This window comes from Capricornis sumatraensis, chromosome 6, assembly GCF_032405125.1.
Source record: "Capricornis sumatraensis isolate serow.1 chromosome 6, serow.2, whole genome shotgun sequence".
In the NCBI taxonomy this organism is placed as follows: Eukaryota; Metazoa; Chordata; class Mammalia; order Artiodactyla; family Bovidae; genus Capricornis; species Capricornis sumatraensis.
In genome coordinates, this window is record NC_091074.1 from 33,265,746 (window position 1) to 33,282,093 (window position 16,348).

The 16,348-nt window shown below is 37.7% G+C and overlaps 1 protein-coding gene across 10 annotated transcripts in view; it reads right to left on the reverse strand.

Annotated features, from left to right (window-relative positions):
• The window catches only part of DENND4C (DENN domain containing 4C), an 80,645-nt gene that overhangs the window by 13,067 nt on the left and 51,230 nt on the right, over positions 1–16,348 (reverse strand). For all 10 annotated transcript variants that reach the window (XM_068974082.1, XM_068974083.1, XM_068974079.1 and 7 more), the window contains 5 exons: positions 12,159–12,336; positions 11,222–11,331; positions 10,721–10,896; positions 3,625–3,807; positions 2,333–2,528 (listed from right to left, as the gene is read on the reverse strand). In XM_068974082.1, coding sequence (XP_068830183.1) covers positions 2,333–2,528; positions 3,625–3,807; positions 10,721–10,896; positions 11,222–11,331; positions 12,159–12,336 — 843 coding nt within the window. The remainder of the gene's footprint in view (positions 1–2,332; positions 2,529–3,624; positions 3,808–10,720; positions 10,897–11,221; positions 11,332–12,158; positions 12,337–16,348) is intronic.

Below are 16,348 nucleotides of genomic sequence, written 5' to 3' on the forward strand. Positions count from 1 at the left end.
TGATTATGAACAAAAATTATTAATCCATATAGTAGGCCCTATTTTAAACATGAGTTTCTCTTATCACATTAAGAGCAATGCCCTATGTATGACTGATTTTTCCTTTTCAACTTTTTACAAGAAATATTTGCATTTCTGATGTTTCATCATGATACCAAAAAAATCTGACTTTATCTTCCATGTAAAACTCTCAACAGATGAGGCCATTTTTTGTGTTAGTATTTCTTGATGAGTCTTTAAAATATATCTAACTTGTTTATATATTTGCAATAAAAACTAAAGAGCAATTTTATAAATCAAATGAAATAACGAAAATAATGAAAAAGAAACCCAACCTAGACTTTGTAAGTTGTGCACAATTAGGATAAAGTGTTTATGACTAATATTAATCAGCACCCATGGTGCCCAGATTGAGATCTCCAAATACTATTTTTCTCTAAAAGGAATGTTTCTTAAAGAAATGACTGATTTGAGGTCTGAAGAAGGAAATATGTAACACCTGAGCATCAAACATCTTATAATACAAGAAAGCAAGGAAACTTTAAAAAAACTTATACAAAGGTGAAAGCTTCCCTGGTGGTGCAAAGGTTAAAGTGTATGCCTGCAATGTGGTAGACCTGGGTTCAATCCCTGGGTCAGGATGATCCCCTGGAGAGGGAAATGGCAACCCACTCCAGTATTCTTGCCTGGAGAATCCCATGGACAGAGGAGCTTGGTGGGCTACAGTCCACGGGTCGCAGAGTCAGACACGACTGAGCGACTTCACTTTCACTTTCATACAAAGGTGAAAGTCGCTCAGTCGTGTCTTACTCTGTGCGACCCCGTGGACTACTCCATGGAATTAGCCAGGCCAGAATACTGGAGTGAGTAGCCTTTCCCTTCTCCAGGGGATCTTCCCAACCCAGGGATCAAACCCAGATCTCCTGCATGGCAGGCACATTCTTTACCAGCTGAGCCACCAGGGAAGCCCAAGAATACTGGAGTGGGTAGCCTATCCCTTCTCCAGTTGGTCTTCCCAACCCAGAAATCAAACCGGGGTCTCCTGCATTGCAGGGGGCTTCTTTACCAACTGAGTGATCGGGGAAGACTCACAAAAGCTACTAGAGTTGTGTCAAAAGGAATAAGGCACTAACAGGTAGAGGCTTCTGGGTGACCAAAAAAGAAATAAAATAAGCATCAATAAGGGTAACAGCAGCAGTGGATATAAACATAAATGTTTAAACCCATGAGATCATAATGAAACCCTATGCCCCCAGATAATGTATCACCTTGGAGAACGCTAGGAACCCAACTTGTCACTATGAAGTTTGATAAATAAAAGGAAAAAAGAAAATCAAACATTTATCTTGCCTTTCCAACATAAACTGCATCTTTGGAAAAAATCAGACAAAAGCCATCCTATAAGTTTCTCTTTATAAATATATTTCATATAATAAAGAAGATGACAGAATTAGACTATTGTCATTTTATAGCTCCAAACAGATAACTTATCTAGGCACTAAGGGGTTAACAGCTGCTAACCCCCACAGAGATAGTTCACGTCCCTCAAGACATGCCACTACTGATGAAGTTGCCTTGTAAAAATAAACAAATGAACAAAACAGAACAAAAAACCTGAACCTGATCAGGCTTCGGGCTGCAATTACCAACTTACAGGGTTGTATTCAACAAATAAACTGCAAGGGAAAAAGGAGTTTATAGATTTAAAAAGACCAGAAAGCAGATCACCAGCTACAAAGCATTATTTGATCCTGGTTCCCCAAGCTGCAAAGCACACATACTTGACACCTGAAACCACTAGAGATTTGAACGAAGACTGAATGACCCTGATAGCATTGGTTATTTCCTGGGTCTGATAATGGCACTTTTTTGTTTGTTTGACCTTTGGCCGCACCGTGTGGCAAGTGAGACGGTAACTACCTGACCAGGGACCGACCTGCACCCCTCGCATCAGGAGTGCGGAATCCTAATGACTGAACCAACGGCATTACATTTTTAAGAGTCCTTATCTCTTAGAGATAAACACTGAAATACTGACAAATGGAGTCTACGTTTGAAACTTGCTTCCGATGGATCTACAGAAGAACTGAATGAGGGCATAGGTGACAGAAAAATGTTGTAAGCTGAAAATCACTGAAGCTGGATGGTGCCACCGAAGGACTCACTATACTCCTCTGTTTATTTATGTACATTTTTGAAATCTGAAAGTTCTTAGCCTGCTTATGAAAATGTATCACTTTTCACGTGATTAAAAAAACCTATTACAGAAGAAGATGCTATTTTAATAAATACTTACATGAACACACAGCATAATTATAATGTTGTTACATACCACAAATTCCTGCAGACTGTTTGGAAGACTAACTGTTGAAATGCCATGAAACGGTCGCTGGGAAAAGTCCATATTTTGCAAGGGACCTCCAACACTGTGACTTCTAGTCAAAGACACATTTCGTTTTGATAAACTATTAGGCACAGGTGAAACTTTCACAGTTTGGACATCTCCGCTGGCTTTCATTATTTCATCACTTAAAAAAATGAAGAAGAAATGCTGTGGTTAGATTGGTTTAAACAATCTAAATCTGTAGAGCTAGAGTATTTTCTACAATAAATTTTGAATGTACTGAATATATCTGAGAAGAGTCAGTACTGCCTTATAGGAATTAACTTTTCTTCAGGTATTTCTGTAAAATCAGTCAGAAAAACAGGATGAAGTGGATGAGCTGATGAAGGGTAGGAAGAGGGTATATAGTTAAGTATTATGGTATTATTTTAAAAAGACTAAGTGCCCATTCATGTGCTCTATTCAAACATTATTTTACCTTTATTAAACAAAATCACCTGGAAGTATGTATAATGCATCCAAGTAAGTAATGTAGATTCACTGTCAAGTATTTAATCTCTACTAGGCCATGACCCGGGCTTCCCTTGTAGCTCAGCTGGTAAAGAATCTGCCTGCAATGAGGAAGACCTAGGTTTGATCCCTGGGTTAGGAATATTCCCTGAAGAAGGGAAAGGCTACCCACTTCAGTAGTCTGGCCTGGAGAATTCCATGGACTGTGTAGTTATGGGGCTGCAAAGAGTCGGACAAGACTGAGTGACTTTCACTTTCAGGCCATGACCGAACTAAGAATAGAGGTCAGATTTTATTTACATTTTTATTTTTAGTGTTTAGCATAATGCTGAGCATACAATAGGCTCTCAATAAATATTTGAATCAATATTTAAGAGTTAAAGGTATACTTCACTGTAAAGAGAGTATATATCTGGTAACTGGCAATGACTACACTGAAAGGGAAAATACTTTTTTACTGTTGGGAAGTTCATTTTTGGAAAAGACCACTGTAAAACATTAAACAGTATTAAAAATGGTTTATCATTAGATTCATTCATTAGATATTTAAACAATGTGAAAACAGCTCAGTCGTGTCTGACTCTTTGCAATCCCATGGACTATACAGTCCATGGAATTCTCCAGGCCAGAATACGGGAGTGGATAGTCTTTAAAGTTACATTATTAAAAATGCCAGAACTTATGTCTATGTCAGCCAGGTTGTATTTAAAGATGAAATTTTTACAGGGGCACCCAATTTTTTATGGAGAGTTCTCTGAATTCTATGCTACCTTGATTCAACTGCAGAGCTTGTTTCTTCAGTAATGGTCTGGTTATGTTTTGGCAAATCCATAAAGTTGATCAGGTCAGGTTCTGCTGAACTGGATATGGGTTTGTGCTCCAAAGGTTCACTTGTCAATGGAATGCTGCCACTTTGTAAACTGTCACCAGAGGTACTTGGTTTCAAGAAAAAGCTAAATATGGACCCGTCCAAAAAAAAAGAAAGTATAAGAAAGTCTATAAAAATCCTAGACTCCTCCAAATGTCATCATATTTACAATCATTGTATAGTAAAATACTAATGAATTATACAAATCCATAGAAATACTGCCTATTTCAAACACACACATACACACACTCTTGCTCTCATTCTCTCTTCTTCTCTTGTCTGAACCTTTTCAAATGAAAAGATCCAGAGCAGGTCACTATAGTTCAATACAAGATCCCTTCAGTTTTTGAGAGACACTAAAGAAAGCTATGAAGGAAGTTGGAAAGCAAAATATTTCATTAATTTTCTTAGTTAAAAAAAATAAAGAATAGCATTTTAACATGTATTAATCTATAACTATTTATAATACCCTTCCCCCCGCTTAAGAATCTCCATTTTTGTCTTTAGTCATTCTCTCTCCCCTCTTATTAATTCAGTAATTTATTTTCATCTTCTCTCTTTCTTTCTCCTTCTGGGTGGGGATGGGGTGAGAGCTTTGCCTTGCAAGGGACATAAAGAGTGCTTTCTGAAGTCATAATAATGTTCTGTATCTTGATTTGCAGAAATCGAATTTACCTTAAATGAAAAAAAACTGTAAATAAATACTGAACTCTAGTTAATGATATGAATGCTCAAGTCTTTGGGGGAAAGGTATTTTTATTATTAATAACATAATATTACTACATATTATTATTACTAATAGGCCATCCTGAGAAGCATGCAAGGATTTTAGTTCCCTGACCAGGGCTGAACCTATGTCTCCTGCAAAGCACAGAGCCCTAACCACTGGACTGCCAGGGAATTCCACCCCCCTCCCCCCTATCTACATCTTATTTTAAACAAATAAAAATATAAGATGGACTGGTGGAAGGATGGAAGAATAGATAGGTGATAAAGCAAGCAATATAAATTAACTAAGACTATAGGGGTGGATATTTGGATGTACTATATAAAAAAAAATCTTTAATTAAACTTGGCCATAAGTAGGAATTTTCCATAATGACCTACTGGGGAGGAAGATTAATAATGCTGGTTTATATTCAATTACAAAATATAAAATAAGATATCACAAAAGCTTAAGAAACACAATTAGCAAAAAAGTACAAAATTTATGGAGAATAATTTAAAACTCTATTAAAAGAAGATCTAAAACAGGGAGATACATACCATGCTCATAGGAGAATAATACTAAAGATGTCCATTTCCCCAGAATTAAGCTACAAATCTATTTGAATCTCATGAAAACTTAAGGTGGACTTTTTCTGTGGGGGAGGACTCAAAGTTACTCTAAAGTTTTATATGCATAACCAAATAACTATAAGAAATTTCCAAAGGGGGAACTTACCCTACCAACCAGGCATAACATAAATATAGTAATAAAAATAATACAGTATTGACAGGACACAAAACCAGAGTGAGGTATACATAGGAACTTGATAGATGATAAAGGTGATACTACATATAATATTAATGAAGGAAGGATGTAAAACTGGCTCATTATATGGAGAAAAATAAGCCTGGATCTCTATGATCATATACAAACGTAGACTACAGATGTATTTAAAACCCAAATACCACAGGGAAAATATAAAGGTACGGAAGAACACCAGGAAGAGATTTTCATGTACTAGAGATGGGAATCTTCGGAATCTTGTTTAAAAAGATTTCAAATGCACAAATCATAAGGTGGAAAACTAATGCACGATAATAACATCAAAACCGGTCATTTCTCTTCAAGGAATTAACATCAAGAATATTCAAGACAGGAATTCCCTACCAGTCTAGTAGTTGGGACTCTGTACTTCTAGATCAGCCCTGGGATTTCTTTGGAGGGAATGATGCTAAAGCCGAAACTCCAGTACTTTGGCCACCTCATGCAAAGAGTTGACTCATTGGAAAAGACTCTGATGCTGGGAGGGATTGGGGGCAGGAGAAGGGGACGACAGAGGATGAGATGGCTGGATGGTATCACTGACTCGATGGACGCAAATCTGAGTGAACTTTGGGAGTTAGTGATGGACAGGGAGGCCTGGCGTGCTGTGATTCATGGGGTCACAAAGAGTCGGACACGATTGAGCGACCGAACTGAACTGAACTCTCACAGCCTAGGGCCTGGGTTCCATCCCTGGTCAGGGAACTAAGATCCCACAAGTGGCATGGTGCAGCCAAGAAAAAAAAAAAAAGAAGAGCCAAGACAGATCAACAGGAAAAAGAAAACTAAATACAAAAATGAGTAAAAGCAAGTGACATCTGCAAAGTGCCACAGTGGAAAGCTACCTTTATCTTGCCCCTTCAATTTACAAGCAGTAAAACATTAACAATGCAACAAAGGTACCTCTGTCTAATACACTGGAGATTCCCACACACCTGCACATCTAAAGGTGGATGGACTAGAACGCACAGCGGAGGTGAAAAAGTACAGCCTCCAGTCTTGGCTTTCTGCTCTGGCAAGCTGAGTCTGCAGCCTCAGAAAGCCTAGCAGCAGTGGAGGCAAGTGCACACAACGCCAGCTTCCCAGAGGCAGCAGCGCCTGTCACGACCGGTAACTGAGTGGCAAAGGGGCTTTGGACCTCATCCCTCTGGCCACTGAGGAACTCACAATTCTGGCCCCCTGCCCCACCTTCCCACGCCAGTGGAGCCCACAAACTTTAGAAAATCAGATGACCACTACCAGCAGTGGCAGAGCCTGCAACCCAGGGGATTCCAGACAAGGGGGAAGAGCTCATCATCCCAACGCACCAGGTCATAAGACCCCAGCAACACTGGCAGCAGCGAAGCACCAATGACCCCAAGGCCCAAAAAGCAATAACGAGGTCACAAGGCCACTTCTCTGACAGAGGCAGTGGAGTGTGGAAAGTGCAAACTCAAATATAATAGAGGCAGTTCAGGTAAGAGGATCCAAAGACTTGTGCTATTAATATACCACCACCTACTGGAAAACAAGAGGCCTCTATTTTTTGACCAGTTGAACTGTCAGAATCAAGCAGAAAGGTGTTCAGTACTTCAAATATGTTGGCAAGGGAACAACTCATCAAGCACCATGAAGCACCAGAGTAACATGTATCCTCCCCACACACACAAAAAATTACACTCCCCCAGAACCCAAACTTAAAGCTATAAATATTGCAATCTAACTGATTAAGATAATGCAAAATAGCTGTAATAAGAAACTCAGTTAAGCTAAAAGGAAATTCAGGCAGTTCAATCTCAGAAATGAAATTACTCAACAGAGAGAATACTCTATAAAGCAAAGAGTATCTGGGATGACTAGGTGTAAGATAGGCTCAAGGATGTATTGTACAACATGAGGAATACAGTCAATATTCTGTAGTAACTGTAAATGGAAAATAAAAATTGTATAAAAATAATAATAAAAAAGAAAAGCAAAACTCCCACATAAGACAACACCCCATGACTTGCTGTCTCTAGAAGACTCACCTCAGCTCCAAGGACAAATGTAGACTACGTGTGAAGGAAAAGAATATGATACTCCAAGAAAACTGCTGCCAAAAGAAAGTAGGTACAGCCCTACCCTTATCAGACAAAACAGACTTCAAACCAAAAAAGGCAATAAGGGACAAAACTGGATAGTAAATAATGATAAATATTTATCATTTATTAACCTCAGATATGCAGATGACACCACCCTTATGGCAGAAAAGTGAAGAGGAACTAAAAAGCCTCTTGATGAAAGTGAAAGAGGAGAGTGAAAAGGTTGGCTTAAAGCTCAACATTCAGAAAACGAAGATCATGGCATCTGGTCCCATCACTTCATGGGAAATAGATGGGGAAACGGTGGAAACAGTGTCAGACTTAAGACTCTTGAGAGTCCCTTGGACTGCAAGGAGATCCAACCAGTCCATTCTGAAGGAGATCAGCCCTGGGATTTCTTTGGAGGGAATGATGCTAAAGCTGAAACTCCAGTACTTTGGCACCTCATGCGAAGAGCTGACTCATTGGAAAAGACTCTGATGATGGGAGGAATTGGGGGCAGGAGGAGAAGGGGACGACCAAGGATGAGATGGCTGGATGGCATCACTGACTCGATGGATATAAGTCTGAGTGAACTCCAGGAGTTGGTGATGGACAGGGAGGCCTGGCGTGCTGCAATTCATGGGGTCACAAAGAGTTGGACATGACTGAGCGACTGAACTGAAATGAAATGATAAATAATATTCATCAAGAAGACATATTATTAATATATATGCACCATATTATTAATATCTAGAAACACCAAAATATATTAAAAAGTACCAGATCTAAAGAGAGAAACTGACTAACACAGTAAGAGACTTTCTAATACCCCGTTTACATCAATGGATAGATCATCCAAAGAGGAAAGCAACCTTAAATGAAACCTAAGATCAGAAGAATTTGATAAATTTATATAGAACATTCCATCCAAATGCATTAGAATACACATTCTTCTCAAGTATACATGGAACTTTCTCAAGGATACACCATATGCTGAGACAGAAAACAATGCTCAATAAGTAAATAAAACTTAATAAATAAAAGACTGAAATCATATGAAGTTATCTTTTCTAATCACAGTGGTACAGAACTGGAAATCAACTATAAGAAAGCTGAAAAAAAATCACAAATATGTGGCTAATGAACAATACGCTACTGAAACACTGGTTTAATGAAGAAATCAAAAGAGAAACAAAAATTTACCTGAAGACAAATGAAAGTATGACATACCAAAAATCTATGAGATGCTGCAAAAACAGTACTAAGAGGGAAGTTTAGAGCAATACAGGCCTGCTTCCAGAAACAAGAGAAATCTGAAATAAACAACTTAACCTTACACATAAAGGAACCAGAAAAAGAACAAGGAGTTCCCTGGTGGTCCAATGGTCAGGACTCCGTGCTTTCACTGCCAGGGCCCCAAGCTGGATGCCTAGTCAGGGAACTAAGATCCCACAAATCACAGGGCACAGCCAAAAATAATGTAAGAAGAAGAACAAACAAACCCCAAAGTCAGTAGAAGGAAAGAAATAAATGGTAAAGATCAGAGTGGAAATAAATGAAAGGGAAAATGATGTCGCTCAGTCATGTCCGACTCTTTGCGACCCCGTGGACCATAGCCTACCAGGCTTCTCCATCCATGGGATTCTCCAGGCAAGAATGCTGGAGTGGGTTACCATTTCCTTCTCCAGGGCATCTTCCCGACCCAGGGATCGAACCCGGGTCTCCCGCATTGGAGGCAGACGCTTTAACCTCTGAGCCACCAATGGGTGAGACTAAACTGACAACAGAAAGTATCAGTGGAACTAAAAGCTGGTTCTTAAAAAGATAAACACAACAGACAAATCTTTAGCTAGACTAAGAGAAGGCTCTGATAAATACAATCAGAAACAAAAAGAAAATAACAAAGGGCACCAGAGGAATACAAAGGATTATAAGAATATTTTAAAAACCAGCTATATACCAACAAACAGGACAACCTAGAAGAAATGTACAAATTCTTGGACTTGTACAACCTTCCAAGACTGAATCATGAAGAGAAGATTTGAACTGATTCATTGTTAGCACAGTCTGAAGCAGTAATCAAAAAGCCTCTAAAAAACAAATGGCCAGGACCAGGCAGTGTCACAAATGAATTCTACCAAACATCTATAGATTTAATACCTATTGTTTTCAAACTATACTGAACAATTCAAGAGGAGGGAATACTTTCTAACTCATTTTACAAGGCCAACATCACCCAGATGCCAAAATCAGATAAAGACCACACAAAGTAAAAAAACCACAGGTTGGTATCTCTGATGTACAAAGATGCAAAAATCCTCAACCAAATACCAGCAAACCAAATGCAACAATACATTAAAAGGATCATATACCGTGATCAAGTGGGATTTGTCCATGGGATGCAAGGATGGTTCAACATCTGCAAATCAATCAATGTGATACATACATTAACAAAATGAAGGATAAAAAATATGATAATCTCAACAGGTGCAGAAAAAGCAGCTGACAAAACCAGTCATCCCTTTATAATAAAAACTCTCCACAAAGTGGATATAGAAGGAATATACCTCAACATAATAAAGGTTATATATGACAAGTCCCTAGCTAACATCATTTTCAAAGGTGAAAAGCTGAAACATAACACAGAACTCCTAGCCACAGAAATTAGGCAAAAAAGAGGAAAAAAAGCCATCTAATTTAGAAAGGAATAAGTAAAACTCATTGTTTGCAGGTGACATGATTTTATATCTAGAAAACCCTAAAGAATCCACCAAAAAACTATTAGTAATAAATTAGTGAAGTTGCAGGGCATAAAACCAATAAAAACCTGTTGCATTTCTATATACTAATGAGCTAGCAGAAAGGGGAACTGAGAGAACAATACCATTTACAATCACCATAAGAAGAAAAAAAAAATTATAAGTACTTAGGTCAGCAAACAGTTACCAAACTCTCAATTACTTAATGACTGATTACAAATCAGTTAATCTCTTTTCTAATGCCTAGAATTAGTCATTTCACATTACAGAGCACCACTATAAAGGGGCAACAAGTTAAGAGAAGAGTTAAAGTCCCTTTCATCCTTTTTTTTTTTTTGGTGGTGGTTGGGGGGGGAAGGCTCCAGAGCACGTAATCAAGGTCATTAAGGCAGAAATATTAAATCAATAACTAATGTTAGAATTTAAAATTTATAATAACTGATATACTTATATAACCTATAAAGTTTAGCTCCAAAAATTAACTATTAATAATAATCATTTGTTAAATAACATGGAAGAACAGCCTCCTACAATATGAGTATTTTCTCTCAAACACTGAAAATGAAGGGGGGCAAGGAAAGGAACACCTGGAGCACCCGTGACTACTTCACTCTTCCGCCTTTTAGAGGGTACTTACCTCTCTAAGGGAGCTTTTACAATACTAACCTTGCAGAGCCTCTCAAGTCTTTAAATTCTATATTGAGAAGAGGCAAGAAGTTGCTTTTACAGAAGGGACAGGCTGTATTCAAATTTGAATCATCTGCCGTCCATCCAGCCATAATTTCTTCATCATAAACTAAAGCTCCACAAACTCTGCACTGTGAACAGCTTGACATCAAAACCTAAGAGCAGAAGAACACCCACACTGAAAACCACTACAGTGAATAGTGGTCTTAACAGCCTTCATACTCTTAACAGTCCACCCTCTTGAGACAAACAGAATTGTATTTATTCTGTGGTCACATTTAAAATTAATAACAGAACAAGTACTTTATAGGTAAAACTACTAGCTTATTGCCTTGTTTACATAAGACACCAAGGAAATTCAACAAAATGACTTATTTTATTATTCTGTCCATAAAGGTATCGTAGAATTGTTAAAATGCCACTCTGAAATAAAAATACGTTTACTGCCACTGTATTATGGGCTGAATATAGAACTTTTACCTCCATTGCACAGTTCTGATAGATGCTGGACATGCTGGTGTTTGGAGAAGAACCATGATCTGACTTTTCAAATTCCTGCCCTTTTATGCCTCTTGGAAATGGAAGTTCACCTAGAGAGAAACATCGTAACACACATTATGTATGAAAATGTCCTTATTCTTTGGAAATGCAAATTTAGGGGGAAATACCATGAAGTCTACAATTTATTTTCAAATGGTTTAGTATCAAAATGTACTTATGTACATTTAACAAGTTAATTAAATCTAGGTATAAAATATATGACTGTTCACTATATGATTCTTTCAACTTTTTAAAGTATTGGAAATTTTTCATAATAAAAAGTTGGAAAAAGTGAATAAAATTACAATTTAAAAAATAACACAGAACTAGGAGATTTCAGAAACATAGCAAAGAAATTCACAAACTCTAATAAATAACTGATTCACCTGGAAAGCTGGTCAAAAATATATATTCTTAAAGTCCCATTCCACAGATTAAGTCTCAAAAGTTTTAGCCTAGGGCTTGGATATTTGTATATACTTATAAACAAATATCCCAGGTGATTCTGAGATACACTAAAGTTTGAGAACTAATGATACAATCCACAAATATACATAAATAAAAATAAACTCAGTGGATTTCCCAGGCAAAAATGCTGGAGTGGGTTGCCATTTCCTTTTCTAAGGGATCTTCCCAACCCAGGAACTGAACCCACATCTCTGGCACTGCAGGCAGATTCTTTACCACTCAGCCACCAGGGAAGCCACAGTTTGATTCCACACAGTACTTTAAGATCTTATAAACTAACAGTGGTTAATATGGTATGGCTATACACAAATCTATCCGATCATCTCGACAAATGGGGCTTACTGTGTGTATGGTACAGGGATAAGAATTATGGGCATATAAATCAGAAGAGGACAACCCTCCCCCTTACCTGGTGAGTAATGCAGTTTTCCTACATCTCCACTGCTGCTACTACTGCCGAGGCTGGTGTTGCTCTGGGTAAGTTCACTGGGGACCAACCCTGAGATACTCGTATTAGGTGATATATTCTCTCCCAAAATATGGTCTTCAAGGCCAGCTGGGAAACTGTAATCTCTATTTGTTTCCTCCTTTATTTGGAAAAAATAAAATCCCACATACATACATAAGATCTTCTCCAATGAGAATATATTCACTCTATCCTTTCAGAATTAAATTCATCTATAATTCTTAAATCATCACCATATGTTCTGAAACCTTGACCTCTTTCTATTATTTGCAATTTCTCTTCCATACTCTTAAGACATTCAAGCAATGACCTATGCCTTAAGATCATGCTGCGACCCTAGTGTATATTAGGACTGTGGGGTTTATCCCAATATTCAAACTATAAAATGAAAGAACTCTAGGAGCTCGCTACGTCCGATGTAATCAGAGACCCCAGTACAAACACAGTAGGGGCTTAAGAGTCAAGAGAGCCAGACTGTGATCTTGGTTCCCCATTACATACTGTGATCCTACAGAAATGACTCAACTTCCTTTTTAATTATGTTATCTGAAAAATGTGGGTAATATGAGTACATTAAAATCAGATAATTGTGAGAATTTTTGTTGGCAATATGATTATTCTGAAAACAACCATCATTATTAGAGGAGTAAAACATGAACAAAGTTCTGAACACTGTAATTGTTGATTACAGTGACTGTAATGCTTTAAGTGATTGCTGATACTTTAAGATAGAAAACATTTCACTAAGCAGTTTCCTTTTTAATCTTTGCTTTAAAGAAGATGTATATGCCTTCCTTATTATAAAACTACTTCTGGGTATACATCCAGAAAAAACAGAAACACATTCAAAAAGAGACAGGCACCCCAAAGCTCATAGCAGCACTATATAAAATAGCCAAGACACGGAAGCAACCCAAGTGCTTATCGACAGATGACAGGATCATGCAGATGTGATACACACACACACACACACACACAATGGAATGTTACTCAGTCATTTAGAATAAATGAAAAATTGCCATCTGCAGCAACATGGATGGACTGCATATTATGGCTAGGGAAATAAGTAAGAGAAAGAGCAACGCTGTATGATATCATTCATATGTGGAATCTGTAAGTAACACAAATGAATGTATATACAAAACAGAAACAGACTCACAGAAATAGAAAACAAACTTGCGGTTACCAAAGAGTAAGGCGACAGGGACAAATCAGGGTCATGGATTTAACGCATACAAACTACTTTACATAAAATAGATAAGCAACAAGAATTTACTGTCTAAGAAATAGTATGTGGTTTAAAAAAACTAAGGGAATTAACATGATACAATATTAACAAAAGTACAGATTTTGTTCAAATTTCACAAAATTTTATGCTAGTGTCTATTATTTGTTTTCACACTTTATTCAAAATTCCATGTTGTATTTAGTTGCATGGAACAGCTTCAGCTACAGGCAACAAAGTCTGGTAAACTCTCTTTTATTATTATGTTACAAATATTTTCTAATTTTCCTTGTTATAGTTTCTTTGATACACCCATCATTTAAAAGTGGACATTTAATTTCCAATTACATAGGTTTTTAAAGTATCTTTGAGATTTCTCATTTTGATACTAATATTCTCATTTAAATGCTTTTTTCTCTGCAATCACTCTGTATTTTTTCAGTCTTTTAACTTTAATGAGGATTTCAATGGCTAAGCCAAAGATCTCTCTGGGTAAATGTCACATTGCACTTGAAAATATGTAGGGTAGTTTCAAATACCTTTTGATATTGATTTCTAACATAATTCCATAATGGTAAGAGAATAGCAAGGAGAGATAAGAAAGCCTTCCTCAGCAATCAATGCAAAGAAACAGAGGAAAACAATAGAATGGGAAAGACTAGAGATCTCTTCAAGAAAATTAGAGTTACCAAGGGAACATTTCATACAAAGATGGGCTCAATAAAGGACAGAAATGGTATGGACCTAACAGAAGCAGAAGATATTAAGAAGAGATGGCAAGAATACACAGAAGAACTATACAAAAAAATCTTCACGACCCAGATAATCATGATGGTGTGATCGCTCACACTCACTTAGAGCCAGACATCCTGGAATGTGAAGTCAAGTGAGCCTTAGGAAGCATCAGTACGAACAAAGCTAACGGAGGTGATGGAATTCCAACTGAGCTCTTTCAAATCCTGAAAGATGATGCTGTGAAAGTGCTGCACTCAATATGCCAGCAAATTTGGAGAACTCAACTGTGGCCACAGGACTGGAAAAGGTCAGTTTTCATTCCAATGCCAAAGAAAGGTAATGACAAAGAATGCTCAAACTATCGCACAATTGTACTCATCTCACACGCTAGTAAAGTAATGCTCAAAACTCTCCAAGCCAAACTTCAGCAATATGTGAACCATGAACTTCCAGATGTTCAAGCTGGTTTTAGAAAAGGCAGAAGAACCAGAGATCAAATTGCCAACCTCTGATGGATCATTGAAAAGGCAAGAAAGTTTCAGAAAAACATCTATTTCTGCTTTATTGACTATGCCAAAGCCTTTGACTGTGTGGATCACAATAAACTGTGGAAAATTCTGAAAGAGATGGGAATACCAGACCACCTGACCGGCCTCTTGAGAAATCTGTATGCAGGTTAGGAGGCAACAGTTAGAACTGGACATGGAACAACAGACTGGTTCCAAATAGGAAAAGGAGTACATCAAGGCTGTATATTGTCACCCTGCTTATTTAACTTATACGCAGAGTACATCATGAGAAACGCTGGGCTGGAGGAAGCACAAGCTGGAATCAAGATTGCTGGGAGAAATATCCATAACCTCAGATATGCAGATGACACCACCCTTATGGCAGAAAGTGAAGAAGAACTAAAGAGCCTCTTGATGAAAGTGAAAGAGGAGACTGAAAAAGTTGGCTTGAAGCTCAACATTCAGAAAACTGAGATCATGGCATCTGGTCCCATCACTTCATGGGAAATAGATGGGGAAACAGTGGCTGACTTTACTTTTCTGGGCTCCAAAATCACTGAAGATGGTGACTGCAGCCATGAAATTAAAAGAAGCTTACTCCTTGGAAGGAAAGTTATGACCAAGCTAGACAGCATATTAAAAAGCAGAGATACTACTTTGCCAATAAAGGTCCATCTAGTCAAGGCTATGGTTTTTCCAGTGGTCATGTATGGATGTGAGAGTTGGACTATAAAGAAAGCTGAGCACCAAACAATTGATGCTTTTGAACTGTGGTGTTGGAGAAGACTCTTGAGAGTCCCTTGGACTGCAAGGAGATCCAACCAGTCCATCCTAAAGGAGATCAGTCCTGGGTGTTCATTGGAAGGACTGATGCTGAAGATGAAACTCCAATACTTTGGCCACCTGATGTGAAGAGCTGACTCATCTGAAAAGACCCTGATGCTGGGAAAGACTGAAGGCAGGAGGAGAAGGGGACGACAGAGGATGAGATGTTTGGATGGCATCACCGACTCAATGGACATGGGTTTGGGTGGAGTCCAGGAATTGGTGATGGACAGGGAGGCTTGGCGTCCTGAAGTTCATGAGGTCGCAAAGAGTAGAACACGACTAAGCAACTGAACTGAAAGAGGACAGATTCTGTATGCCTTCAATTACATTAGACCATGAAATGTTTGCACCTTGTTTAATGTCGCTGGATATGTTCCAGGGTCTCCTGGCTTACAATCTATGGAAACTTGAAAAGAATTTGTATCCTGTTGTTGTGTGAAAACCGTAGAAATCGTTAATTATTTCCCATCGGTTCAGAGTGCTTTTCAGATCTGCTCTTCCCTTCTACTTTTCTATTCATTCTGTTAATTTTTGATTAAAGTTTGATACTGAAACTCTATATAAAAATCTTAATTTATCTACCTAAAAATAATTGTATTATACAGTGGAACTATATATAACTTTGTTTTATAATTTTCCAAGTCTCCTGTAAATGTGTTATGATACTATAAAAAAATGTAACAGTCTACAAAGTATGCAAAAATTAAAAGAAAAACAACAAAAAGAATTTACTGTCTGTAACAGGGAATTATACCCAATATCTTGTAATAACCTGTAATAGAATATAATGTGCACTATGCTGTACACCTAAGACTAATACAGTATTATAAAATCAA